Here is a 26,549-nt window from a genome sequence, read left to right as displayed (position 1 = left end):
AAAAGGCCCTTGGTGTGCCCCAGCTCCTCCTTCTACCCCAAGGGGTCCCTATGACCAGCAGGACCCTGGACAGTCCCTCATGGCAGCACTTCTCAAAACCCAGATGCCTTGGAATTACTAGGGAGTAAAAAATGCAGATTCCTTGGCCCTCATTGATTTCCACTGAGCCTAAGTGGGGCTCCAGGGATCAGCCCTTTTAAAAAAGCTCTCAACATGCTTTGAGAAGCTCTGCCAAAGGGGGTGTGGGTAGGGTGTTTTTCACCTTACCATCCTACTTCCATGCCTCTCAGAGCCAAAGATTTTCCTCCATGATCAAGGGCTAGAGCCCAAGTCACCAAAGGAAACATGGAACTGAGTGACCCCATCCCCCCAATGGGGGCCAAGACCCAATTAGACTAAATTCCAAGAAGACAAAAGTCTGCTTTGCTTCTACACCCAGTGTCTTGCACAGTGCCTGGCACTTAGCATGTACTCATTAAATATTTGTGGAATGAAATGTGAGACTCATAGATATTTCTTCCTTTGTCTGTCCTAAGACCATGTTGCTCAGACAAGCCAGGGCCCATGCAGCAGGGGGCTGGGCCTGGGAGACCCTCAGCAAGTATGTCAGATGAACCCAAGGCTGAGCGTAGATGTAGTTAGTGCCTTGTGAACCGACACTCAGGGTCCTGGAACAGGCTAGACACAGGAGAGAATGGAAGCAAGGAGGACAGGGGCTTTCATCCCAGAAGGCCTATCCCCACACCAGGCCTGGGGGAGTTGGGGTAAGAGGCAAGGCACGGAGTGGGACTGCGCCATTATGTTTATTAGAAGGTCGGATTTCGTGTGTGCTCTAGACAGATTACAGAATAAATACCTGCGCCTTGAGAACAGGAAGTCCACAATTCATACAAAGTGCTCACTACAGGAAGTTGCTGTGTCAAACTCCAGGCAAGGACCCAACTGGGGGCAGCCCCTCTTCCCCCTCAACAAGGGCTGACCTCAACGAGGGCTGTGCTATGGATTTTTATTTTATTATTTCTTTTATTTCTCTTTATTATTATTAATATTATTATTATTTGCTTTTTCTGTGGTCACTATCATTGGCAAAGTTCCTTTCCCCCTTTCCTGGACATGGGGTTCCTGTCTGTAAAATTCCACTTTGAGGCTGAAGGTGCCAAAAGCTGCTTGAGAAGTGGCCTTTGAACTCCATCTGGGAGGATGGTGAAAAGAAGAAAGCAGGAGAAATCATTCTTGGTTTAAAAAAATTAAAAAACAAAAACCCCACAATCTATAGGTCATTCCTTACTCAGTCAGTGATCAAACTGCCCAAAAGAAAAACAAGAGAAGCAGGCCAGTGGGCACTGGTCTTTCCTCTCAGGGCTAGGTGAAGAGGGTTTCCCCCAACCCCCAAGGCATTAGGGAAGGCTGAGGCTCCTTCCAGCCATGCGGATGGGAAGGGGAAGAAGTGGAAGAAAAAAGGAGAGACAGAAAGAGAGCTCAGCGCCTTGAGGTAGACGCCTTCCCAGCTCCAGGGCCACCTGCGGCCCCCGCCCAGGCTAGCTCCCACTGTCAACTCTGTGTCCAAGAGATTCATAAAAAAAAAAAAAAAAAAAAAAAAAAATCAAAAACAAAGCCCAAACAAAACAAAATCCAAAAGGACAAGACTTGGGGGAATGAAAGAGGAGGGGAGGGAGGAGGACAGGGAGGTATAAGGGCAGGTCTCTGGATGCATAATTCCCGAGCCACTGGGGGCTAGGAGGGGAAGACTCCCCAGTGCCCCGCCGCCTGCGTGGCGTTAGCTCGTCACGTAGTGTTTGGTGGACGGCTGCCCATACACCCTGTAGAAATCCTGGTGGCCAGGCTGCTGGGAGGCGTCGAGCCAGTCTCTGACCGCCAGGCCAGGAAGGGACTGGGGGACGGAGGGTGTGGGCGGGAGCGGGTGTGAGTACTCCTGTGAGGGCACTGTCCAGGGGAAATGGCCGGAGCGGGGGTAGGGCTGGTGGCCGCCATGGTTGGCCACGGAAGAACAGTAACAGTTGTCCACGGAACAGACGAGAATCTTGCGGCCGCCATACTGGGGGAGCATAGGCTGCTGGGCAGCGGAGCCATTGGGATACTGCGATGGGGGGAACACAGGACTTGAGTGTACTGGTTGGGCGCCACTCGGTAGAGCCACCAAGTGCTGCGTGGAGCTGCAGGGCCCCAGGGGCTGCCCTGACTGGCCCTCGCTGCTGGCTGCGCCTGCTGCCCCATACTGGCTGCCCACAGGGCCTGATGACGTCTCTAGGAAACTGGCCTCAGGGAAGGCCGTTGAGTGCTTGCGCTTTTCCGCCCCAGAGCTGCTCACGCCGCAAGGGTAGAGGGGGACGCTCTGCAGGAAGGGCACCGGTGTGCTGAAGGGGCCTGTGGAGAGTTTGGGGCAAAAGTTGCTTAAGTTCCCACCCAAGCAACCCATGCCTCCTCTCCCATGGGAATCTTTTTCATCTACAGGACCAAGCCAAGGTCCCACAGCTAGAAGTGGCAAAGCCAGGATATGAAAAAAGGTCTTCCTGACTAGGCCACACTGCCTCTCAGAGGGAAGGCTCTGGCATTTACCCCTCCCCAAGGGCTCTCTCCCCTCCACTGAGGACCCCATGCTCACCTTCTAGCATCTTCCTCAGCTGCTTCTCTTTCTTGGCCACCTCGTTCAGAAAGAGCTTGGAGTTCAGGTGGCCGATCTTAGGGGGAGAAAGGCTGCTGCCCGTGCAGGTCTGAGTCCTGGGGGCAGTGGACGGGGCATCTGCTGTGAGGAGGTATCACCAGTGAGCCCGCCCTACCTCCCCGCCGTGAGCCTGGCCCTCCCCATCCTCCTGAGATGTGTTCCCTGAGGGCCGATAGCCATCTGCTCACCTGTCCATTAGGATTTTCACAGACTTGGTGTTCTAGAGGAAGAGAAAATTTTGTCAGTGGAAAAGGCAGCATGAGAGAAGGAAAGATGAAAGCCATCCCATCCTTCCTATCTCCAGGCAGGGCTGACTCTATGATTCTGGCCAGAGAGTGGCTGGGGTGGTGGGGGTAGTGGTGGTATCTCCAGTTTTAGAAGGTAAGAATAGCTAACATTTACTAAACACTTATTACATGACAGACAACACTGTAAATGCTTTTTATACATCCATCATCTTATCTACACAACTACCCTAGGAGGAAGGTTCTGCAGATAGCAGATTTCATAAGGGAAATATATTACATATCATCCCCAGTAGGCACCATAATCCAATACATCAATGTTTCTATAGCAAAATGTTTGAATATTTGTACCAAGCAAGATAAAAACCATAAATTGCCAACATTCAATTTTCGTCATTAAATAAATTACCAGAATTTTTTTGAGTTTGCAGAGAGTTTTAAAATTTGGAATTGAAGATAAAGGATAGTAGAGCTGTATTATCAAACCCATTTTGTAGGTGAGGAAACTAAGGCATATGGAACATATATGATTTGCCCAAGGTCACAAAGCTAGAAAGAACAGGTGATTTTAAAGCCCTGTGAGCACACTGGTGGGGTAATCTGGTTGGGGAGCAAAGAACTGCAGACTCCAATTTAGGAATGCTTCTGGGTACAACCAGCAGGTCCTGAGCCCAGCCCACCTTCATGAAGCTGACATCCTCCGTCTTGTCGAAGAGCAGCTGCAGGGAGCCCAGCAGCTTCTTGGCCTCCTGCATGCGCTCCCCGAGGTGCAGCGCCTGCGCTGCGTTCTCACTGCAGAACTTGGCCTGGGCTTTGTCCAGAACCTCCACCGTCTGCCGCAGGTCCTCATCCAACAGCTGGTGCAGCTTCTCATACTGCAGCCGTACCTCCTCCTTCAGTTGGCTCACCTTCTCCTGCAGGCGCAAGAGGCAAGAGTGTGCAGGCAAGTGAGTACTGGTGACCTCTGGCTGCTGCTCCTGCCTGTCTCACGTCCTGGATGATGGAGTCTGGGACCCCAAATCCCCAGGCTGCCCAAGGCTCCTGAGAGCAAGGTCTGACCTGCCAATTCCCTGCTGCTTGCATAAGGCTCTGTGCCAAGTACCCCTGGAAGCAGTGGGGCTCATCTATGAACAGCTCATTAGATGACTGACCAAGGGGTTCTGGCACAGAACCGACCATGCAATAGATCCTAGTCCGAGTAAGGAACTAGCCCAAGGCCCTGCACCCAAGCCACCCTCGCCCCATACTATAAGCTTGGGCTTAGCTACCTCCACCAGGCGCTTGTCTGACTCGAGTTTGTACAGCTGGTCCTCAATGTCCTGCTCTCGCTCCTCCAGCCGGTCCTGCTGCTTCATCAGCATTTTCTGCAGAGACAGTTGGGGCAGGGACATCAGAAAGGGCCGTAGCTCTATCCATTACCAAGCAGAGGTGAGCACCACCCTTCCCTCTATAAAACACTCTCATCCTATAGATCCTCTGACCCAAATGACCTAAAATTTCTGCCATCCAGCCCCTTCTGGGCCCCGTGCAATCCCAGGGGCCTGGTTGGTGACAGCTGTCTGGCCAGCCTATTCCCAGGAACAGAAAGCCTGGAATAGCTTCTAAACCATGAGCTTTCTGAGGGCAGGGTCAGACCAGCTTCTGTTCTAACAAATCCCCCCCAACCCCAGACTAATCCAATCACCCAGTAATGCTATGAGGTAAATACTATTATTACTCTTGTTCCAGAGAACAAGAAACCAGAGAAGTTAAGTAATTCATCCAAAATGCAGTTATTAAGTGGCAGAGCTGGTATACATACCTAGGTGATCTGGCAGTAAGGTCTATTCTTATCCAAGTCATGCTGCCTGCCTCTCTCTGGGGAACCCTGTCTTGGAGATGAGTACCCTAAGATGCGGAGGATCAAACAAACTTCCAAGGTCATGTAGACCTTGTGGCCCAGGACAGAGATCTTACTCTATACTTGCCTTACACTTGGAAGCATCAAGCCAGCCATCTCAACCCTTGTTCTTGATGCTGAGAGCTGCTAGGCCTCTGAAGTCCTTGCTAGCTCCCTCAGCCCCTCAGTTGGACAGAGGTGGAAAGGAGACTCTGGCTCTCCTAAGATCCAAGGCTAGTCTGCTGGAAGGTGCTGAACCAAGCTGTTCATCTCAACCCTTAACCTCTCATCTCTACAACTCCTATGCTCCCATCCTGCCCATCCTGGCTGCTCCATCCATCATGTCATCCCCCTCTCGTCTGACACACCTCAGCAAATAGAGTCTTGTCCCTGCTCTAGAACCCTCAGAGACTCCCTCCTTCCAAACATTTTAGCATGGTAATGAAGGCTCTCTTAAGACCTGACTCTCCCAGCCAGGTGGGCTATTATCTTGCCCCAATTTGAACTCCCTGCACCTTGATGATTTCCCGCAGTCTGCAATGCCTCCTCCTCCTCATCTATCCTTCAAGGCTCAACGTGAGGCCCCACTTTTCCAGGAAACTCTTCATGGCCCCTGCTCAGAGCTCGTGCAGATCTCTCCCAATGCTGGCCATGCAGTGGGGCTGTCACATTCTTCCCTCCCTCTATAGCTGTGCTGTCCAATACGATAGCCAATAGTCACATGTGACTATTTAAGTTAATTATCAATACATTAAATTAAATTAACCATCAGTTCTTCAGTTGCATCAGCCTCAGTTTAAGCGCTCAATAGCTGCATAGAGCTGGTGGCTAATGTACTAAACATTATAGATACAAAATATACCATCACCCCAGAAATATCTATAGGACACACCATTTTCTAGTCTGTCTCACAAACCATGGTTTGATCTCCTTACAAGCCTCGAGGCTTCTTGAAAATAGGGCTTTGCTGCTGTCTTTTTCCACTTCCCTTCTCGGCTAGGCCACACAAAGGCCCCAGCACCCTACAAATGCATAACATGTTTACTGAATAAACTCAAGGGTTTTGCACACAAAATAAGATTTGCAAAGCAAACTGCACAGAGCCTAGCTCACAGTGTCTATTCAATAAGAAATTCTTACTTTCCTTCCTCTGTGTGGGCCACGGAGTGACCTTCAAGTTTGACCCCGTGACCCCCAGTCCCACCCACACCCAGCTGGCTTCTGAAGCTGCCACCAGTCCCTTTCTCACTCCCCTAATCCATTTTACATATAGGGAAACCAAGACCAGTAAGAGAGTTCATTGACCACATTTTGTGTTGGTAGCTACCCTGGAAACAAAAAACCAGGACCCTAGGGAGAGGAGCAGGTGGGGGTCAGGCTATCAGATTCTAAGCTACACAACCTGGAGCAAACCGCACCCCTCACCCCCAACCACCTGACCTTTCAGTGACCCAGGACTGGACCTCTAAAAACCAGTACCAGGATACCCTGTCCTTCCAGCAGGCTCCCACCCCAGCCCAACATGCACAGGGGTCTCTTGCCAACCTGAGACTCAGCACCTGTGAAGAAACACTGCTGGGTGGGGGGCAGGAATAGAGGTAATCACGCATCCTCTCTGCCTGTGAAACTGCCCAAAGTTGTGTGAAAAGAGCAGGCAGCCCCCGGAATTACTGCCCCGATAGATGTGTACAAATGCACACACATAAGCATATATCACCACCAGGGCCCTGAGAACACCTCATGCACACTTTTGCACACAGCCGCACATATGCTTGCACCCAAAGCCCTGCACAGTAAAGGCTGGGCCTGCTGAAGGCCCCAGACAACTGAGGAAGGCCTGCATGGAGGTGAGGTGGCCAGGACCCTTCTTTAGGGACATTAGGACTTTTTACTTCCCCTGTAACAAACGACCCTCAAATTTTTGCCTGTTTGGTGCCTCCTAGCTACACTCAGGAGCACAGGGCCCTCTTTGATGCACTTCAGACTCTAGGCCACTCTTGCCTTCCCCGTGCCCAGGATATCTGTACGCCCACACATTTATGTACTGCGGTCTTCCTGCCCAACTACTTCTCATGACCAAATCCACCAGGATCGGATTAGGGGGATGCTAAGTCCCAGGTGAGGAGCAGGAAAAAGGCAGCTCCAGGAGGATTCCCGGTTCAGTTTCCTTCAAAGGATAGGAATGAGGCTGCTCCACTCCCACCCTCTAAACCAGGGGGAGGCCCCTCCACATCCCCCTGAAATGCTTCAGCGAGTTTATGGCTGATTCTTCAGGGCAGAGCCAAGGGAGGTACCTCCTGTCCAGTTTTTGTGGGGGGTGGGGTGGGGAGGGGCTCAGCCCTTTCCCTCTTCTCGAAGGCTTTTCTCAGAGCCTGTCTGGCAGCATCTTCCCTTAGCTTCATGGTCCCTGGTTCCTGCTTGCTCAGAGCCCTCCGGGGCTGGAAGCCCAGTCCAGGCCTAGTAAAGGCAGTACCACACTTCCTAGCAGGTAGCTGGGTTTCGTTTTCCCTCTCGCAGGTCAGAGGCCATTGGGCTGCCGTCTCTGCTGCAGGGATAGGGCATCAGCAAGAATGAGAAGGAAACTGGAAAGGGTTGACAGCCAAAGAGGGCTGGGAGGTGGCCCACACAGCCCGGCTCACCTTTTCAAGGATTGCCCTCCCTTGGGGCCAGGTGATCTTAATCCTGACACATATAACATCTGGAGGAAAGCAGGGAACTATCCAGCTGCTGCCCCCTCATTATCCCTCACTTTGGTTTCAGTTTGCCGCAAATGACTGCATCGGGTTGCTGAGAAGCTACAAGATGGGGAACGGAGGAAGCAAGGCCTGGATCCCTCCCCATTACCAGCAGCCAGCCTCCTTTCCATCCCAACCCCCGGGAAATTGTTGAGAGTTGAGGCCCCATTTCTCACTTGGAAAAAACCCACAACTGAGAGAGAGATAAGACCAGATTTTCCAGCTTGATTAAGAGCAAGGGCTCTCAATCAGAGTTGGAGGGCACTTTACAAACTGCTCCTGGCCCACAGTAAGTCTCCTGGACTGTGGCACACCTCAAGTGTGCAGGAGCGGAGCGGGAACCATGGTTTAGACTAGAAGCACCTGAGGGACCAAGCCTTATTCAGCACCCCTGGCCCAGATGGGATTTGCTCATTCCTGTCCCCATCCCTGATCCTTAGGACCTAAGGCCTTCCATGGTCTGCTCCTGGGTCTGTGAGGGCAAAAGCATCAAGACTTGGGAACATTCTCCAAGGCACATCCTGCTCCTCACACTTGTCCCCCAGTGCGCTACACTATGCCTTGAGATGCTCCCTCTAATGCCCCTCCCAACCTAGGGAGGCGGCGATTGTAAGCCCTTTATTTTCCTGCCCTGGAAAAGACTCATGTCCCTCTGGAGCATGACTGACCAGACCCAGCTGGCATTTTTGATGCCAGACTGGCCTGGGCAGATGGGTGAGGCCATGGGGACTCTAGGCTATATCGAAGTTAATAAATAATAATAAAACCTACAACTCAACCTTGAAGAGAAGCAAGGTCAGAAGGGAACAGGCCCCAGAGGCTGGGCTAGAGGCAGGCCTGAGGTTTTCAGACAAGGCCAGGGCTTGGTCCAGCAGCCCCTGTGGTTTGTGGGTGGGGGGTAGGAAGAGGGAGCTAAACTGCTGGAGCACCACTTCCTGCTCAAGCCTCCAACTCTGGCTGTGGCCCCTGCCCCAGAGCTACCCTATCCTAATCTCCTCCCAACCACCACACTGGACCCCGACTCTCCTATTTAAGCCTTCACCCCAGGAGTACGTTAGCCTCCTCTCTCCCTGGGCCACAGCACTCGCCTCTTGTCTCCCAGCGGCTTCTGCCTGCCCTAGGTGCCCCTTTTTGTGCCTCAGTTCCCACCTTGGGCTACCTTGTGAACCCCTAGGCTGGGGCAACCACAGACCCAGAGAGAAGAGGCTACAGGGCAGGAGCCAGAGCAAGAAGAGAAGCAGCACCTGGGAGGCAAGCACGACAGACCCCAGAGAGGGTTTCCCAGCTGCAGAGTCGAATTAGCTTTTGCCATGCAGAGAGCAGCGCTCTGGGGCAGCAGAACAAAGAGGCGAGAGAGAAAGCCCCCCTTTGTCTGGGTTTGAATGCCAGGCCGGCCGGGATGGAAGGCTTTCCCAGAGCCAGGGATGAGGCCAACCAGGCCTGCCTGCTCAGTCCAGGGCAGGGGCCCAAGCCAGGCTCACCTTCTTCCTATGCCCAACCACAGTGCCCCAAAAACACCATCCAGGCTGCTAGCTTGGATACCGCCACAGGCAACAAGCTAACACTAAGGTGAATCCCATCTTCCCCTTCCCCCACAACACTCACCCCACCAGGTGAGAAAGTTGCACAAGACTCAACCACCAACCACTGCCTGAGCAGGCAGTCATCCTGGCATATTCGTGCTGACAGTCATGCATGCACACTCAACTTAACCTCACTGATCTGCAGCAAGTAGGGCACACAGACATTCTCTCTCACAAACACACACTTGTACATCTTTCTGACCCCACACCACAAGAGACACACAACTACATCATTAAGTCACCCGCTCACATTGCACCTTCTCTGAGATACACACATGGGATAAAAACATAGTCACATGTGAGATACACAGACATGCTGGCTACACACACACCTGCAGACTGACATGGATGCATAGCCACCTAGAGCTGTAGGAGGCAGAGGAATCAATAGGGCGTGCACGGCAGGCGCCGGGCTATGTCAGCAATATCTTGGGGTAGAGGTGGGGGGGCTGGGCCTCTGCTTGAGGTTCCTCTCTGCCTGAGGCCCAGGGAGGAAGGCCAAGCCAAACCCCTCTTCTGCACAGGTTCACGATGGTCAAGGAAGGGGCACGTGCACATAGCCTAAGACCTCAAGAGTATGGTGGGAGGAGGGCTCTGTATTGTCTGAGTGGGTTAGGCCAGGGCAGCCATCACTCCCACAGCCTCCCTGAGATAGACACATGGGGTGCAGACCTATGCAACCCCTCCAGCAAAGGACAATGTGAGCAGCAGGATAATTTCACCCCCACCAGCTTCAAACCCCAAAGTGGCTCAAGCAGTGGAATCCCCTCAGCAGAGACCATCTCTTTTCAACTCGAAACCTCCAAGACTGCAAGGAATAGGGTCCTAGTCACATTTATAGCCTTCATCAGGAGTCCTAGGAAGGACACGGAGGCACAACTATGACCTAAACACACACATCCTGCACAGCCCTTCACACACATAATTAGGCCTTATTGTGGGTCATCTTGCCATGTTAAGGGAGGTCATGAGACAGGGGTGCTCCCAGCTCATACCAGTCCCCCATTGCTCAGATAAACTCCTAAACTGAGGACTGGGTGATGGTATGAACCCCTAAAGCTGCCAGGCTTGAGTATACCTGGATGTCCTAATCTTAGGCCCTTAGCTTTCCCCAGCCCCAAGGAAGAACCTATTTGGGTCTAAGCATGTCCCAGAAAGTGGTCTCTGGAGCCCACCTAGTGGGCATCCAGGCATCAGGGCAATGTGGTCTACACACAGGCTTCCCAAGGGCAGAGTGGGACAACAGACTTCACAGGCCTGACTCTGAGACCCCACTGTTAGCCCCTGCTTGCATTCCTGCTGGGCCCCTGGCTCCAGGACACTGGTCCATGCACAAGTGAGTGCTTTTGAGTAAGTGAGTGGGGGCTGCCAGGGAGAGGTTTTCTATTTCTAGCAGATAGGGCATTTTAGCAGCTGCCCTCTCCCTTCCCCCGGGAGGACAGAAGAGGAAGCACAAGAAGTAGAGCTATATTTTAAGGCATAAGCCAGGCCTCCAAGCTTTTGCTCCTATATCGGGGAGAATTCTGGTTGCCCTCATCCTCTGCCCCAGCAGAGGCTTTTTAAGACAGACTCCTGAGGGAAAAAGAGGCCCAAGAGAGGGCCCTTCCCCTGGCTGGCCTAGAGAGGACGGAGAATGTAATGGGTTCTTCTATCAGGTTCCCCAAGGCTCGCACCCTCCCCAAAGATGGGACTCCCCGCCTTCCCCCACATTCAGTAAGTCCAACTCAAACTGAGTGGTGCTGGACTATTAAAGGGTTTCCGACTCCAGCGCCCTGTGGCACGAAAGAGAATCCTGGGGGCCTAGAGTTAGGGGAGTTTGGACGGGGATGAGACTCAGGCTGGGGGGCACAGATGCTGAGCAAACAGAATTGCACATCTGGTCCTGATGCAACCCACTACTTCTGTGCCTTCCCACACCAGAAACAGGAACAAACACATGAACACACACACACACACACACACACACACACACACACACACTCATTAGCACCCACAAAGTTCAGTGCCTGTTTCCATCCAGTTCCTCCCACAAGCCAGGGATCAGGGACTTGCTGGTAAGGGGTACACTCTGCATGTATGTAACACTCTTCCCACTACACAACTGGGAGACAGGTGCATTTGAGAGCAAAGCGGACAGCCTCAAAAACTCAAACACAGACACACATCTAGAGATACCCTCCTACTACCGAGTCAGGTACAATTATGTTCTTCCACCACCATGATGAAAGACACCCTTAGCACTCAGACACAGCTAAGAGCAAATCCATAAGTGCCGGCACACATACCCTTATCACCCTGGTTGCTGTCCCTTCCTCTGTTCCTTTCAGCCACATCTCCATCTTTACCCTCCTCTTACTTTCCACTGCCAATCCCAGGGCTGAGAACTGGACAGCCTCCTTTCTCCTGCCTCTGCCCTTTTCCCAGCCTCCACCCCCAGTCTTTCCATCTTTATTAATAGCAGCAGCTTCCCAACACTGGAGAAAGTCTGGGCTCTGCCTGTCCTGGTGGAGGACAGAGGCCACCAGGGGCTCACCTGCTTTCCCTAGGCTTCTGCCTTTTCTAATCTTTGTGTCCATGCGTTTGGGGAGGCAGGGGACGGTATGGCTCCTCTCTCCATCCCCTACACTTCCTTTACAAAACCAGAGGACTTATCTTGGTACAAAAACCCAGAGCTAGCCCATCCAATTGGAAACTAATTGTACAGCAAATTGTATTTGTTGTCCCTGCCCTCAGCCTGTGGCAGCCCTCCTGCCTTTTGTTAGTTGTGTGTGTGTTTTCTTAATTGCTAAACAGTGACTCATTCCGACTGGTCCCCCCACAGGAAACAGCCACCATCTACAACTGTCCCCCTGCTCAGAGCTTCCTCATACCCAAGCTCTCCACAGGCCTCCACTAACCTCCAGGGGCCCCCACCCAGAAACACTCCCAGTCCTAAGAAAGCCCAACCTTACCCCCAGGCCCCAAACTGGGGCTTCTAAGATGGCTCAGACAGACTCAGGCCAACCCCTTCCTTCTAGTCTGACTCAACCCTGAAAGCCAGGGGACCAGGGAGGGACCTAGGAGGAGCCCCCTCACAGAAAGGGACGGAAAGGGACGGAAGTATTGCCTCAGTCCAGCTCTAAAGCCAAGCCCAGAGGCCTGAGGGGGAAGGCGGTTTTGACATTGGCTGCTGCTACAGGGTGTATACAATGGGAGGGGATGCGGTTCTGGTTCCGTAATCACTCAGCCGGCAGCCCAGGGGAGCCAGCTGCCTGAAACCAGATTGCAAGGCGGCTCAACCTTAAACCCACAGGATTCTTTTTCTGTCTTCCACTTCCCCTCCCCAAATGTGGGAGGGCTGTGATAGAGGGCTGGCCTAGGAGCAAAGGGCTCAGGGTGAAGACACATACTTTAAGGTTTGTTCATGCAGAAGCGTGTAACACACACAAGCACACGGAGGGAAGTGATTCTCACACATGGAGAGTGGGCGATTGGGAATAATCCCAAAGGCAGAGACACTGTCCAGTGACACCACTGGTTGTCCAGGTCTTGTCTCCATAGATACCCCAAGTTCTGTTCTCCCTCCGGAAGCTCCCTTTCACCCCCCAATGTGTTTCCAATAGGGCTTGAAACTAACATGGCTGCTTTTGTTTACTTCCTCATTGGTATGCCAGCATCATGGATCATGTCAGCCACAGCAGCGGCACCAGGACACTCATTACATAAACAGCAGCTGGAGAAGCAGAACCTGGGTCACTGCCTTGGTGACTTCCCATTGGGCCTACAGAAACAAGGCTGGGGGAGGGAGCTATGCGCAAAACGGAAAAGCGACACCCAAAGTCTACCCCTGACAGCCCCACACCTCAATTCTATAAATGACTCACAAGATGGACTCTATGAGCACAGGTGCAGGAATGTATCAGAAACCCTTCTTCCTAGGACCTTGCCCTCAAACTTTCAGAGTATTAGACTTTGGAAGGAGGCCTCTGGCCTGATGTCACAAGAGTCAGCCTGTCCGGATGGGTGGTCCCCAGGAGGTAGGGATTGTGTGTGTGTATAGGGTACTTGCCCGGATCTCATTCCTTCGAATCTCCACGTCGCACACCGAGTGTCCCTGATGCGCACCGCTGTAGTAGCAGCAGTACTGGCACACGGCCACCTGCTCGGCCTCGCAGTGGTAGAGGCGGTAGGCGTTGTGCTGCGGGCAGCTCCAGGCCCGCACGTCGTCCGCCTCCACCAGGAGGTGCCCGCGGGCGGTGGAGGGCTGCTGCAGGTGCGTCTGCACGTGGGACTGGCAGCAGGGCGCCTCGCAGCGCAGGCAGACCTTCTGTGCGGGCAGAGGGGGGCCCCGGCGGCAGAACACGCAGTGCAGCGCCGTTGGAGGCTTTTCCACGTGCAGGGCGTTGAACTTCTCCACGATGTTGGTGAGCTTCAGATTCTTCTCCAGGCCCGGCTTCTGGTTGTAGGCCTGGTTGCACTCCGGGCAGCGCACCAGGCCGCTGTCCTTGGCCCACGCCTCGCCGATGCATCCCCGACAGAAGTTGTGTTTGCACGGCAATTGCACCGGCTCCACGAAGACGTGCAGGCAAATGGGACAGATAAGTTCCTCCTCGAAGCAGTTCTTCCAATTTTCCGCCATGGCGGCTGAGGGCAGGTGGCCGGGGCAAGCCTCCCCAACTCCCCAACCCTGGGGGGTCGGGCCGGTGCCCCAAGCTGTAGGCCTACCGAGCCCCGAACTTTGGCCCCAGGCAGCCCCGACAGTCGCTCAGTCACCAGCGCCTTCCGCGCGCCCGCCCCCCGGAGGAGGGAGCCTCGGTCCTCACGCCGCGCGCGCAGCCGGCTGCGTCTCTTCCTCCTCCCCAGCGCCTAGCGGGAGGCGGTGGACTGCGCCAGGGCCGCGGCCGGGGCACCAGCCCTGGAAGGGAGCGCAGGGGTCCAAATTCCATATAAGAGGCCGCCTCCCGTCTGCGCGGCTAGGGCAGAGCCCGGGAACCGCACACTTCCTCTAGCGACGACGGAGGCGGCAATGGTGGCACTCTCCCAGCTCGCCGGCGCCGCGCTTCCCTCGCCTCGTCTGGGGTCGGAGGACCAGGGAAGCGAGTGCAGCCGCACCGAGGGTTGCTAGACCCGGACCAGGCGGGCGAGGCGAGCCAGCAGTCCTCGGGCGATGGCGCCGGTGCCCCCCGGCTGGCCGGCCGTCTGCGGGTGCGGGCTGCTGGGCGCAGGCGGGCCGACTCCGGGGCGCTGCGTGCGCGCAGGGGCAGTCATTCAGATGAAATTCCAGTCCCCGGCCAGAGACACCAGCCCGCCTCTGCCTTCCTCCTCCCTTCACAAATAGAAACGGAAGGGGGAGGGAGAGAAGTGGAAAAAAAAAAAAAAAAAAAAGCCAACCAGAAACAGAGAGAAGCCCCAGCGGAGCCCCAGCCTGACCCCCTTGTCGCTACTTCGGCGCTCCCCCGAGGCCCAGCGCCGGGCGCCCCCGCCGCGGAAAGACCCCGCTCTCAGTCTCCGCGCTGAGCGGGCGCCTCGGCTCTGCCGAGGAAAACAAGGATTGATCAAACTAGAAAGGAATTTTTCTCAACTGCTAATGAACAGGAGGCTCGGCTCCCGGCCCTCCCCTCCCCACCCCCCCGCCCGGCCCTCCCCTTCGCCACCCCGGCCTTTCCCCCACCCCCCCACTTTCTTTTCTTCTCGGCCTCTGCTCCGGCCTGGAAGGTTCTGAGCTGTGGTAGGAGCCAGCCCGCGGCGGCAGGGCCGGGCCGAGCCAGCCGGCCGGGCGACCTCCCTCAGCGCCCAGCCATCTTGGGCTCTTGGAGGCGGCCTCTGGGGGTCCGGGCGCGCTCGCTCAGGGGTCCTGCAGCGTTCTTTCTTTTTTTTCTTTTGGTGGGATTTTTTTTTTTTTTTAAGGGGAGAGCTGGCGGCCTCCCTCAAATTAGAAAAGAGAGGAGAGAAAATGCCAAGTCCAGATTTCTCTCCACCTCTGCTCCACCCACCCCGGTCCTTTCCAAAAAATAAAAAAAGATTAGAATTGAAAGAAGTCGGCAGATAGGCGAGCGCCGGCGGCCCCCGGCTGCTGCCCAGGCGACGCGTCCGGGGCGGGCCTGCGCCAGTAGCTCCGTCGGTGGGTCCGTTTGTCCGCCCGCAGCTTCTCAACTGAGGGGAGGGCACTCCGGGCAGGGTCTCCGCAGCGGCTGTCGCCTCAGCTTTATCCTCAGATCAAAAAAAAAAAGAGGAAGAAAAAAAAACCCCAACACTCATCACAGCCACCTTCAGCCATCTTGCGCGTATTATTATTTTAGGAATAATCTGTTTAATAAAAATAGCTGCGTCTCTAGCCCCCTCCCCCGCGTCCTGGGCTCCCCGCCCCCTTTTAATAATAATCTCAATAATAAAAATTATCGGCCGGCCGGGCAGTCCGCAGCTGCCTTTTCCTGCCTCGGCTCGCTCAGGCTCTGGCTCTCCTTCCCCCAGGAAGGGGGCGCAATGTGGGGGGGTCACCGCTGGGGCTCGGGAAGGGGTGCGTCCCTGTTGCCCGCTAGTTGGCCTCCCCCACGGCAGGGAGGGAAGGGCGCCCTGGCTGCTACCGCGCTGTCGCGAGGAGGGCGGGCGGGGGAGGGGCCCCGGCTGGCCGGACCGGCTGGAGAGGCGCCCAGGGGTCCCGGATCTTTTCGCCACTGCTGGGCCTCGGAGTCTGAAGGCGGGGCGGGGGATACAATGGGATCCTAGTAGAGTGCAGCCGGCAGGGTGGGGATGCGGGTTGGAATGGGGCTGCGATGAGCCGTACTCCTGAGCTTCGGCCGAGAGTGGCAGAGGGTGGTGTCCCTACATCAAGGCCGGTCCCGCTACTCGGGAAAGGGGCGGGGAGACGGGGAGGGGAAGGCGAGGAGAAAGCGGCAGAGCAACGCCGGCGCCTTTAATCAGCACCCGCTGGTTCGGCCCACTGGGTACTGGAGAAATAAATGGACAGGGAGGGGACGGAGCAGGGGCGGGGCATATTATCCGGAAGTGCTTTGCAGTTGCTGAGGCGCCCGGCTCCTCCCCTTTCCCTGCCCGGAGTTGGGGCTGTTCTGGAGGCTGCTCCTGCTATTGGGCCCCAAGCTGAGGCTCCGCCTTTTTAAGGCGGGGCAAACCAGAGATTCTCACGTGACTTGTACTAACTTGAGTACATTAAACATAGTGACGCGAGGAGGCTTCTGCGCTTCTTAAAAGGGCGATGATGTTCCTATGTTGTGGGACCACCTCTTCCTGGGCCTCCTCGCTCCTTTACTTGGGAGGGAAAGAAGGCTTGTTAGTCTGCTCAACTGTCTGATGGAACTGGATGGAGCACAGAATTGGAAAGGTTCACTGTAGGGCAAACAATTTCCCGATGTCCTCATTATTTTTTTATCCCCCATTTCTGACGCTTAAAACTACCAAGCAAAACAGGCATTATCCTCCCTCTAATATTAATAAGGAAACAGAGGCTTAAAGAACTGAAGTAAGTAATCTGCCAGAATCGATTGGTCAGTCAACAAATATTTAACAAAAGCCTTTATGGGCCAGGCATTTTCCTAGGCCCTGGGGATTCCTTGGAGGACATGAACAAAAAAAAATTTTTTTTTAATTAAATATGTAGGATAATTTCTGTGATAAGGGCTCACACAGAGCTCTTCAAAAAAAGTAACGTTTGAACTGAGACCTGCATGTTTGGGAGGAGTTAGGCAAGTGACGACCTGGGGGAACAGTGTTTTAGTTAGGAGGAGAAACAAATGCAAAAGCAATAGCTTAGGCATGTTCCAGGGCAGACAGAAGGCTGTGTGGTGAGGAAGAAGACAGGTAGGAGCCAGAACACACAAGGTCTTCCATGTATGTCATAGTAAGGAGTTGGCACTTTAAGTTGGTTGTGAGAAACTTTCATATTTGGGGTTTATTTTAGAAGTGGAGCCAACAGGACTAGATACAGTTTAATATAGATATAATAGTAATAGGAGTGGGAATGGGATCAAGATGTACTTATCACTGTATATAGTATATCCTTCTGAACTTTAAAAACCTCCTTAGCATATATATATAACATATGCGTGAGGTACACACACACACACACATACACACACATTTCCCCAAAAATGTTTTAAAATGATTCCTAGAATTCCTAGTACTTGGGTCTCAACGAGAGGCTGAATGGTGGTGCCATTTACTGAGAAAGAGAGAATTGAAGAGGGTTAGGTTTGGATGGGGAGATTTTCAGTAGTTCTGAATTAGCTTAGATATCCCAGTGGAAATGTCAAGGAGGCAATTGTACATACAGGACTCAGGGGGGAGGTTTGTGCTAGAGACTGTGGATTTCAGAGTCATCGGTGATTACATTCTAAGTGGTAGAACTGAAATTCAAATCCAGTTCACTACGACCCATGGGGTGTTGCTCCTGCCATAAAACCAGCACCTCCATCTCCTTATTCCCATTATGGGGGCTAAAGTGAGCCCTTTAAGGACAGAGCCTGTGTCTTTAGTGTTTTACATCACCTCATGTACTGAACAAATGAAAAATGAATGCATGTATGCATGTATAAATGAACAAACAAGGAGAAAATGGTTTTTTCAAGCCCTAATTCTCAATTCTATACTCTAAAGATGGTTCAAAGAAACAAGGTCTAGCTTGAAACAGTCCTTCTGTGGACTCCTCACCAATGATCTCTAAGATAATAAATCCAAAGAATTCCTGTCATTTCTCACCTTTCTAGACTATTCCCCTTGATGTGTAAGATATCATACTTTTCTGGTTTTCTTCTTATATTTATAACCACAGACTTCTCTAGCTTCTATCTCTTAAATGTTGGCGGTCCTCAGAATCTTACTTGCCATTCTCTTCTCTTACTAATTTACACCGGCCCCCTGGGGCATCTCATTTACTCCTAAGGCTTTATTACTGTCTATACACTGATGACTCCTCAGTCAGTATCTCCAGCCCAGATCCTTACCCTCCTGGTTTCAGATCCACTCAGATGCCCCATACACACCCAGAATTCAATGTATTGGGAATTAACACTTCATCCTCTTCACATTCCACCCCGTTTCCCCTCCACTGTGTTCCCCATCCCAGTCAGTAAACATGTCGGCCACTTACTTAGTCACCAAACCAAGGATCAGAGAGGCGACCTTGATATCTCCCTCTCACCTCCCTTATCCATTCAACCAATCTTCAGGTCCTATAGATCCTGCTCGTAAATATCTCTCTGATCATTTACTTATATATTAGTTGCTCACTTAACATCTTCACTTGGAGGTATAACAAACATCCCAAATTCAACATTTTCTCCTCCCCCTAAACAAGTCATCTGCTTCTCAGTGAACATCCCACAGCCAACCTTTCAGCAAATCTTGACTGCTTCCTCTTTTTCTTTTCTTTTTTCTTTTTTTAGGCAAGGCAATCCTTGGTTGACCTCACAGGTTGCAAGGACCTTTTCAGTTTACAATCCCTTATTTTTTTATTTTTTATGCCTACGGCACCTGGTCTTCCTGGGTAGTCTCCCATCCAAGTACTAACCAGGCCCAACTCTGCTTAGCTTCACGAGATTAGGTTTGTTCAGTGTAGCATGGCTGTAGACTATGACCACTTCTTAGTGACTCTATTACTTCATTATAATCCCTAGCCTAGACTATTTCAGTAGGTCCTAACTAGTTTCTCTTCTTCCTCATTTACCTCCTGGAGTCAATTCTTAATAGAGAAACCAGAGTAATCTTTAAAAGTATAAATCAGATCATGTCGATCCTCTGCTGAAAATCTCCCATGACTTTCCACTTCAACCAAAACAAAAATAAAAAAATTATGATTGCCTGCAAGATCCTTTACAAACTGGCCTCTATCTAAATAATTCCCTGTCATTCATCTTCTCTCATTTCTGTTCCAGCCACACTGGCTTCCCTGTTATTCAAATACACCTGGAATGTCACCCCTACCCCACCACCCCAAGGCCTGGACCATTCTCCTCCTCACCCTCACCGCCCACCACTTCATCCCTATTGCATTCATCTTCCTGTCATTGAGATCTTTTGTTCAAATGTCTCCTATGGAGTGAGGCCTTCCCTAACCTCTGCATTTAAACATGCACCCTTCCCCCAGCCCTCTCCGTTTCTCCTCCTCTACCTTATTTTACTTCCATCACACGTATCTCCATGTATTATGTATTCAACTTTAAATCGCTAAAATATAAAATCTATGAAAGGAGAGATTTTCTTTATGCTGCATTCTTAGCGCCTAGAATGGGACCTAACATACAGCAAGTACTCAACAAATATCTGTTGGCTCAATGAATGAATCCTTTTTTTCTCTCACTTCTACTCTAATCTAGACTTGATTGGTCACCTTGCCTCCAATCTTGCTCTTTCAAAATGATCTTCATCCAGCAGCAGGGGGATGGTTCTAATAGGAAAGCTTGATGCCTTAAACTACATACTCTATAGACAATTTGACTCTATAGTTCTCAAGAACTTTTTTTTTTCTTTGGGGCTTTTGCCCTTGTTCTGCCTGCTAGAGAACTTTTGAAAGTAAAACCCCTCTTCTTTTGCCCCATTCATCCTTAAGCATCCTTCAGGTTTTGACTTAGATGTTATTTCTTTCAGAAAGCCTTTTTAAAATCTCCCCAGACTTGGTTGGGTACCTTTTCTGTGATATACCCTAGCATAGCCCTTTAATAAAGGGTTAACACTAATCGAGCAATTACTATGTACTGGGCATCTCACGTGCATTATCTCATGTAATCCTTGCAAAAATTCTGTGAAGCAAGTATCCAATTGTAGATGAAGAAACTGAGGTACAAATTAGTTAGCCTGTCTTATTCACACTGGTAATATTTGGTGAGACAGGTTACTCCCTCTTTTATGGCTATTCTTACAATTAGTCCCTGTTTTCTTACCGCACTACGAGCTCCTTAAGGCCAGGACTGTGTCTAGCCTCCCAGCATATAGCAGTGTACCTGCCACAGGTTTGCTGAGAGAACAAGCGAATGAACGTATTTTCTAGTTCTTACTGTTCCCACAGTGGTATTATAGAGGCTCCACAATGCACAGGTGGCTTTTCTCTGTCTTCTAGGTACTGAGATGGTGTGCTGGCTGGCAGTGGATGAAGTTGGAAAAACAGAGGAACAGGGATGCTGCCCTTAGTTCTCTGGCTCCAATGAGGCCACTACTCTTTATCACAACCCTATCAAATTCTCTCTTGACCCTCGAGTTATTCAAGAGAGCTATGCTCACTACGGACGCCTACCAGCAATCATTTTGTTCCTTCTCCTATCCTGCCCTTAGCTTTCTCTCAAAGTGTTCTAGGCACTATGGAGGAGAAGAGGGACTTGGTCAGTCCCACCGAGCCCCTGTGGAAGGGGCCTGGAAATGGCTGTCTCTCCCAGACCACACCCTGACCTACCCTGCAAGCTTGGTGCTCATCTTCTACCCAGAAAATCACTCGCCTTACCCTACCCTGGCCTTCCCACCTGCTTCCCCTCTGCATGCAGCCTGCAGCTGCCTCAGTGCCTGGCAGGCTGGGTTGAGTCACTTCCAGCATGTTCTCATCAAGCCAGTTTGGCAAATCTTTCAGGCTTCCCAGCCCCTGGCCTTGGAGCCCGCGGGCTCCCTTCTCCAGGGCCCCGGGCTCCCTTCTCCAGAGACCCTGACTCCTCCAGATGCGGCAGAGCAGACACCTAGAGGAATATACAGGTCTTTTGGAGGAGACATTAAAGATCACGTGGCAGATTTTTCCTCTCCCTAACTCGTGGAACACAGTCTCTGCTCTAGGTCCAGAGAGTCTCTCTTTTTCCAGAAACAACCCCTGCCTAGTACTGTCTCCCGGAACCACCTAAGGACAAGATCTTGCTATTCTGCACTCTTTGGAGCAAGAACTTCACCCTGACCCCAGACCCTTCCAGGCTAGTCAGATGAGGAGGATTAGATAAGCACCTCCACCCACAGTCTCCAAGGAGAAAGGGGAAGGGGTGTGTCTTAGGCCACCCTGGAGTTGTTAGCTCAGCTTCAAACCCTCCCTGCTCCCTTGTTCTGATTGCCAGAGGGACTGAGGGCTCTGGTCCTGCCCCACTGCTCTAGAGGCCAGCCACAGTTCAGTAGGAGGTCAGGGAGAAGGAATGCTGACCTCCTCTTGGGTAAGGTCCCCAGATTCAGCTGGTTCTCACGGAAGACGTGGAGGGGAGAATATAATCCTTACAGAGCTGATACCCTCTCCTCCTCTTGTGATGCCCCCAGGACCTCTGCCACCAACCCCAGCAGAATCCCCTGGGTGATACAGCTCTGCCCCAAGGACTAGGAGAAAAGGCCCCACCACTCCCCAGGACAAAAAACAAGGTCTAGCAGGAAAGGAAAGAATGCATGAGGACCCAAAACAGTCCTGCGGGTTCCAGGAACCCTGTCTGGGTGCAGCCCCCTCCTGCCTGCCTCTAAGGCTCCAGGCTGCTGCTATCTACCCCATGCGCACTGAGCTTTGGAGAAAGGAGCTGGGCAATATAGGAATGGAAGATCTACCCACCTCCCTACCCAGCCCAGGCCCGGAGGAGTTGATAGGAAGGGTGGGCTGACCTCTGTGTTATTCAGTGGATGTGCGGGTTCTGAGGCTGCAACTCCATCCTGCCCCCAGGCTCTGGATTAAGAGGTTGAATCTCCATACTTGGTGAGGGGAGTGTCTGTCTCTTGGCCCAAGCTGGAAAGGGTGCTCAAGGACTCCAAACAAGGCGAGAAAGGCCCACCTTTCCAAGGGAAAAGGGTTTTTGGTGAGGGGAGAGTAGGAGTGAAATTGCAGAGAGGGTCTTTACCCACCCATTCATTTCCCCAGAATGTGTTCCATGCTCTTACTCTCTAACCCCAGAGGAATTCAAGGCCAGTGAAAGAAGGCCTGTCTCTGTAGTCACTTCTGTACGACTGAAGAGTCATCAGCTGCACAATCCTGTTCCTTGGCATTCCCTCCACTCCCTGGGGCCCAGGAGTCTCCTGGGCCTTTCCCCATCCCAGCTTCTTCTAAGTAGCCAAGTCCAACCCTCTCCCTCTGCCAGGGCCCCAAGCTTTCTGCTCCCCTACTCCAGGCAGCCAGAAAGGAGTACAAGACCCAGTACTTCTGCAAATATGTTTAATGCATTTAGATTACACAGAGGAAGAGGGGGCAAAAGGGAAATGACATCTAAGTGAGTCACCCAAAAATTCTTACAAAAGTTCCAGCTGGCTACAGCCCCCAGGAACCGAGTCGCCATTGACATTAGAAACTAATACAAAATTTTACAAAAGTTGCTCATTGCAGCATTCAGGTACTTGTCCAAAAGGAGGGCTCTCTCTACAGGGCTCCTGACTTATAACAGGGACCCAGGTACCTTGAAGCCAGAGACACAAGAAAACCAGATAAAAAAATATGGGCAAGGGATTTCTTTACTGGTCTGCCCCATAGGGGCACCCACCTTTAGCTTTTTTTCACTGCTCTCAGCTCAATCTCAAAACCCAGTCCCAAGACCCTGTGTTTATTTTCTAAAATACTCTAGCCCTTTTAGACTCTCCCCAAGACTTCCCAGTCTCTGCCCTGGAGCCTGGCCTTTGGAAGAGGAGAAGGGCAAGAAGAGGCACCAGCTCCCTGACCAGACCTGAGACCTAGCATGAGCTTGTCCACCCCCTCCAAATGGCAGCTGGGTCTGCATTCCTCCCTCTTGCAGCCTACACTGGACCTGAGGAGCCACAGGAGTCTGCCTTATGTAGCAGGCAGACAGCTTGGGAGAGCCCCTTCCCCACGGGAGCTCCAGCACCAGGGATCTGGCGGGAGGGGGTCACGCCAGGCGAGCCTCAAGGAAGCTTGTGGAAGAGGCAGATTAGGGAGGGAAGCTTCTCACCTCCCCAGTTACTATGAGGTCAGGGCTCCCGAAGGGCTGTAGAAAGGGAAAAGTGGGATACATTTAGTGAACACCTGCCATGTGCCAGCTGATGTTCTGGGCATAGTACACGATCGGCCTTGCTCGATCCCCAGTGAGAGTCCCCTTTCACCAGCCATACGCTTAATAGAGAGCTCCTCACAGAAAAACCGCTGAGAAGGTGCCACTGTTCAAAGGAAAGAAGGTCTGGTCAGATACAGTGGGTGCCCTGCCATTGCCCTAGTGCCAATGCACTATAGCGGAAGGCGGTGGAGGCTTGGACCCAGCCGGACCTTGGAGGTTCCTGCCATGGGTGGGGCAGGAAGGGGCCATAGGCTTCATGGGCTCATCATCTCAGAGCTCACCTGCTTCTCTCCTGCTTCCCAAACTGATAACTGATAAAGCTCAGGTCAGAAAATACCCACCTCCCTGCCACCAAACCAGGCAGGCAGAGACAGGGCCCCAGAAAGACAGAATTGGTAGAGAGGCAGGTCAGGGTGGCAAGGAAAGGAAGCAAGCTGATGGCACCTATCTAGCCATGCAACATCAGAAGATAAGTTTCAAAGGCAGGGATGCTGTGGTAGGCAAAGGCCAGGAAATATCTTTTTAAAAGGGTCTCAGAGAAGGCACAGCTGCTACTAACATCAGGTCCAGAGGGTTCCGCCTTGGCTGGTGGGGGCCTGGAGTTTGTCTCTCCCAATACTCCCAGCTGATCCACCTTGAAGCTCTGAGTTTGATGGGGTTAACTGGGTAGCCCTGAGGGTTTGTGCAGAGAAGGTGCCAGGCCCTAGTGGCCCCTAGGAAGTCCAACTGCTATTCCCTAGAGAGCCCAATCATTTCATGGCCCCTGGAAGCAGCTCTTTGGCTGGATCTCTCATCAGAGGGGTCCTACACCCATGTGCCTCCTGTGGCACTTCTGGTGGTGCCTGCGTATGTGGTGGTGTGGACAGAAGCAAAGCATGGTCCTCTGTGTATCCTGACAGATAAAACGATTTTGCTTTGGACAGGCCTAAAGAGTATGATCTTGAAAGAGCAGTCCCTAGAGTTAAGGGTAAAGGGACATGAAAGGGGCTTGTTGATTCTTAGGTAGAAGTGAGAGATAACCCAAGAGGAACCCCAAAACCATGGGCCAAAGAGAGGTTGGCTTCTGGGAGGAAAACCATGAGAACTGAAGATTGGGGCAAGAGACCAAGGGCCATGGAAGACCCAGATGCAGGAAAGGAGACAGGACGGCAAGATAAAAAATGGATGAATACAAGGAGGCTGGGAAGGTGGTAGAGTGCGGTGTCTGCAAAATCAAAGTGAAAGACATGTTGAGAGGTTAATTTGTCAGAGTCCTGTAGCCTGGAGGCTGGGAGGCACAGGGGACAGGAAACGGGACAGGAGTGGTCAAAGTGCTGGAGACCCAAGTCCTGAGTGGCAGGTGGGGATTCTGTGAGGTGCTGGGCCTCACCCTCTCCCAGGCACGCCTGGTTGGGTGGCAGTCTGAAATATGAGGTTAGGGCCACCAAGACCCCAAGACTTTGATGGTCCTTGAACTTGGTGAGGCCAGTCTACTTGGGAACCAGCAGCACCCTTTCCTGGCCCCAGCTAAAGTGAACTCAAGGTTGCACGGGAGAATGTCTCAGCTCTCCCCCTGCTCCCAGCTCCACCAGGCCCACCTGGGAAGAAAGGCTTCTCTGTGAAGCCGGCTCCTCCTGGCCCTGGGCTGGCAGGAGAATACCAGCACTGTCTCTGATGGCAGCTTAAGGGGAGACAGCCCCAGGCCCCTGTATGACAGAAAGAGAAAGTTCATCTAGGAATAAAGTTCTGTTTAAAAAAAAACATCATATACACAGCTCTGGACATCTCTGAAGAACAATACAATATCATTGGTTTCTATAAAATAAAATAAGGAGGAAGAAAACCAAACACGATCAGAGGGATTGTTCCGTGGCGACGGGAGCTTGACTACTAAAACCAAAGGCTTTCCGGAGCAGAGCTGGGCAGTGCACCCACACGGCCACTCCACCTCCCTCCTGCTGGGCTGTGTGGCAGTGGGTGGGTGAGAAGGAGGCCTGTCTCCACTCAGAGGCACATCAAAGGTCCAGAGTCACTTCTCAAACCAGAACTTGTGACAGCAGCAGGATGGGAAGGCTTGCATTTATTTGCCCACTCAGTACCCAGTGGGATCAGGGTCTGGTCACATGGTCTTGGCACTGCAGGTGAGGTGGGGCCTGCTGCTTATACATGGCATCCCACTTGGCTGCACAGTCATCCTCACACTTGTCCTTTTATTAGTGGGACTCTGTCTTATGCAGTTGCTACGCTGGAAGTCACCGAGGAGCAGCTGGGCTCTCCCTTGGCCCCTGCAGGGCCCAGCTCAGGCTAGTGCAGTGGACTGTCGAACACCACGTCAGGTAGGATGGAGACTTTCAGCTTCTTTTCTGGCCAGCTGTACTCTTTGGGAAGTTTGAACTGTGGAGGAAGCAAGCACAAAGCCAGAGTGTACATGGTTAGCAGAACCCACTGCCTTCTTCCCAGATTGCCTAGAGAGCAGCCAGGACCATCACCCAGGCCTGTCTTGGGGTGCTGGGAGCAAGACAGGGCACTGGTTGCCTGGCTTCAATATCAAATGCTAGACCCAGGTGCGTGGCTGGGGTCAAGCTGCTGGAGTTCAGTGACTCCTTCTTCCCCCTCGCCTGGCCAGGCCAATAATTAACTGGGGTTGGCGGGAGGCATGTTTTCTAACTCTTTCTTGACTGTGCTGACCTCCCCCCAGCTCACTTCCTTGGTTCTGCCTCTGGCCACAAGCATGTAAGGAATCTGCTCCCTGAGGCCCTGGGGCTGGAGGATGGGGGGCAGGGGAGGGTGCAGATGCTACAGGGAAGTGGCTTGAGGTCTGGAACTCTGCGGTCCTGTCCCTGCCATGGCTTCTCTTTCATAGGCTGGAGCAGAAGGACCCTCTGAAGGGTCCAAGGGAAGGAAGCCTCTGTGGGAACAGAGGAACAATCCCTCTATCCTGTTCCCCCTTGTTCATTCTCATCTGCTTCCCAAGGTTACCAGCCTGAGAGTGGTCTCACTGGTGGCCAACCCTGGCAATCACTGATTTGCTTACAGTTTTGTTTCTAGAGCTCTGGTGAGGGTCGAAGGAAGAGGCTGACATATCTCATTCCTCCTGTATTTTATGACCCTGCATGTGGTCTGGCACACAGCTGGTGCTCAATAGATGCTCGCTGACTTAAAAACAGAGTCTGCCTTTCATGACTCCCACTGTCCCAGGGGTAGGTGAGAAGTCAGGCCAGGCTGCACAGGAAGGAAGAACAGGTCCTCAGCCTGCCTAGAACTGGGGTTGGAAATGAACAGGCCTGACACTTCCTGGCTGGCTCCTTTTCCCTCCCTCTGATGGGGGACTGTCCAAGCCAGGACTAAAGTGGAGAGTGGGGCAGGGTGTGGGGACAGCCTCTGGACAGGAAAGAAAAAAAAAAAAGTCATTTTTAGTGACCTACTTTCCTAAGCTTCTCCTGGCTTCTGTCCCTCTTGCCTGGACTACCCCCCTCCCACCCCCTCAACACCCAAGCTCAAAGCGGCAGTCTGGCGC

General features: G+C 52.5%; 2 protein-coding genes across 4 annotated transcripts in view; both read right to left on the bottom strand.

Annotated features, from left to right (window-relative positions):
• Nucleotides 1-784: 784 nt before the first annotated feature.
• On the bottom strand, nucleotides 785-14,734 carry TRIM8 (tripartite motif containing 8). The gene is made up of 6 exons (XM_016154519.2): nucleotides 13,174-14,734; nucleotides 4,197-4,292; nucleotides 3,609-3,842; nucleotides 2,872-2,903; nucleotides 2,624-2,739; nucleotides 785-2,385 (listed from the first exon to the last, which is right to left on the bottom strand). The coding sequence occupies exons 1-6, from the start codon at nucleotides 13,741-13,743 to the stop codon at nucleotides 1,778-1,780; spliced, it is 1,656 nt and encodes a 551-aa protein (XP_016010005.1). The 5' UTR covers nucleotides 13,744-14,734; the 3' UTR covers nucleotides 785-1,777.
• Nucleotides 14,735-21,506: 6,772 nt separating this feature from the next.
• The window catches only part of SUFU (SUFU negative regulator of hedgehog signaling), a 92,907-nt gene continuing 87,864 nt past the window's right edge, over nucleotides 21,507-26,549 (bottom strand). For 2 of the 3 annotated variants that reach the window (XM_016154526.2, XM_016154527.2), the window contains exons 12-13: nucleotides 21,936-25,426; nucleotides 21,507-21,829 (exon numbers count right to left, since the gene is read on the bottom strand). In XM_016154526.2, the coding sequence (XP_016010012.1) occupies nucleotides 25,337-25,426 (90 nt within the window). In that variant the 3' untranslated portion in view covers nucleotides 21,507-21,829; nucleotides 21,936-25,336. Of the gene's footprint in view, nucleotides 21,830-21,935; nucleotides 25,427-26,549 lie in introns of those variants that run through there. The other variant, XM_036223238.1, reaches the window with a different exon arrangement.

This window comes from Rousettus aegyptiacus, unplaced genomic scaffold (genome assembly GCF_014176215.1).
Source record: "Rousettus aegyptiacus isolate mRouAeg1 unplaced genomic scaffold, mRouAeg1.p scaffold_m13_p_6, whole genome shotgun sequence".
In the NCBI taxonomy this organism is placed as follows: domain Eukaryota; kingdom Metazoa; phylum Chordata; class Mammalia; order Chiroptera; family Pteropodidae; genus Rousettus; species Rousettus aegyptiacus.
Note: the sequence above shows the minus strand (reverse complement) of the source record. Positions and strands in the feature narration are given on the sequence as shown.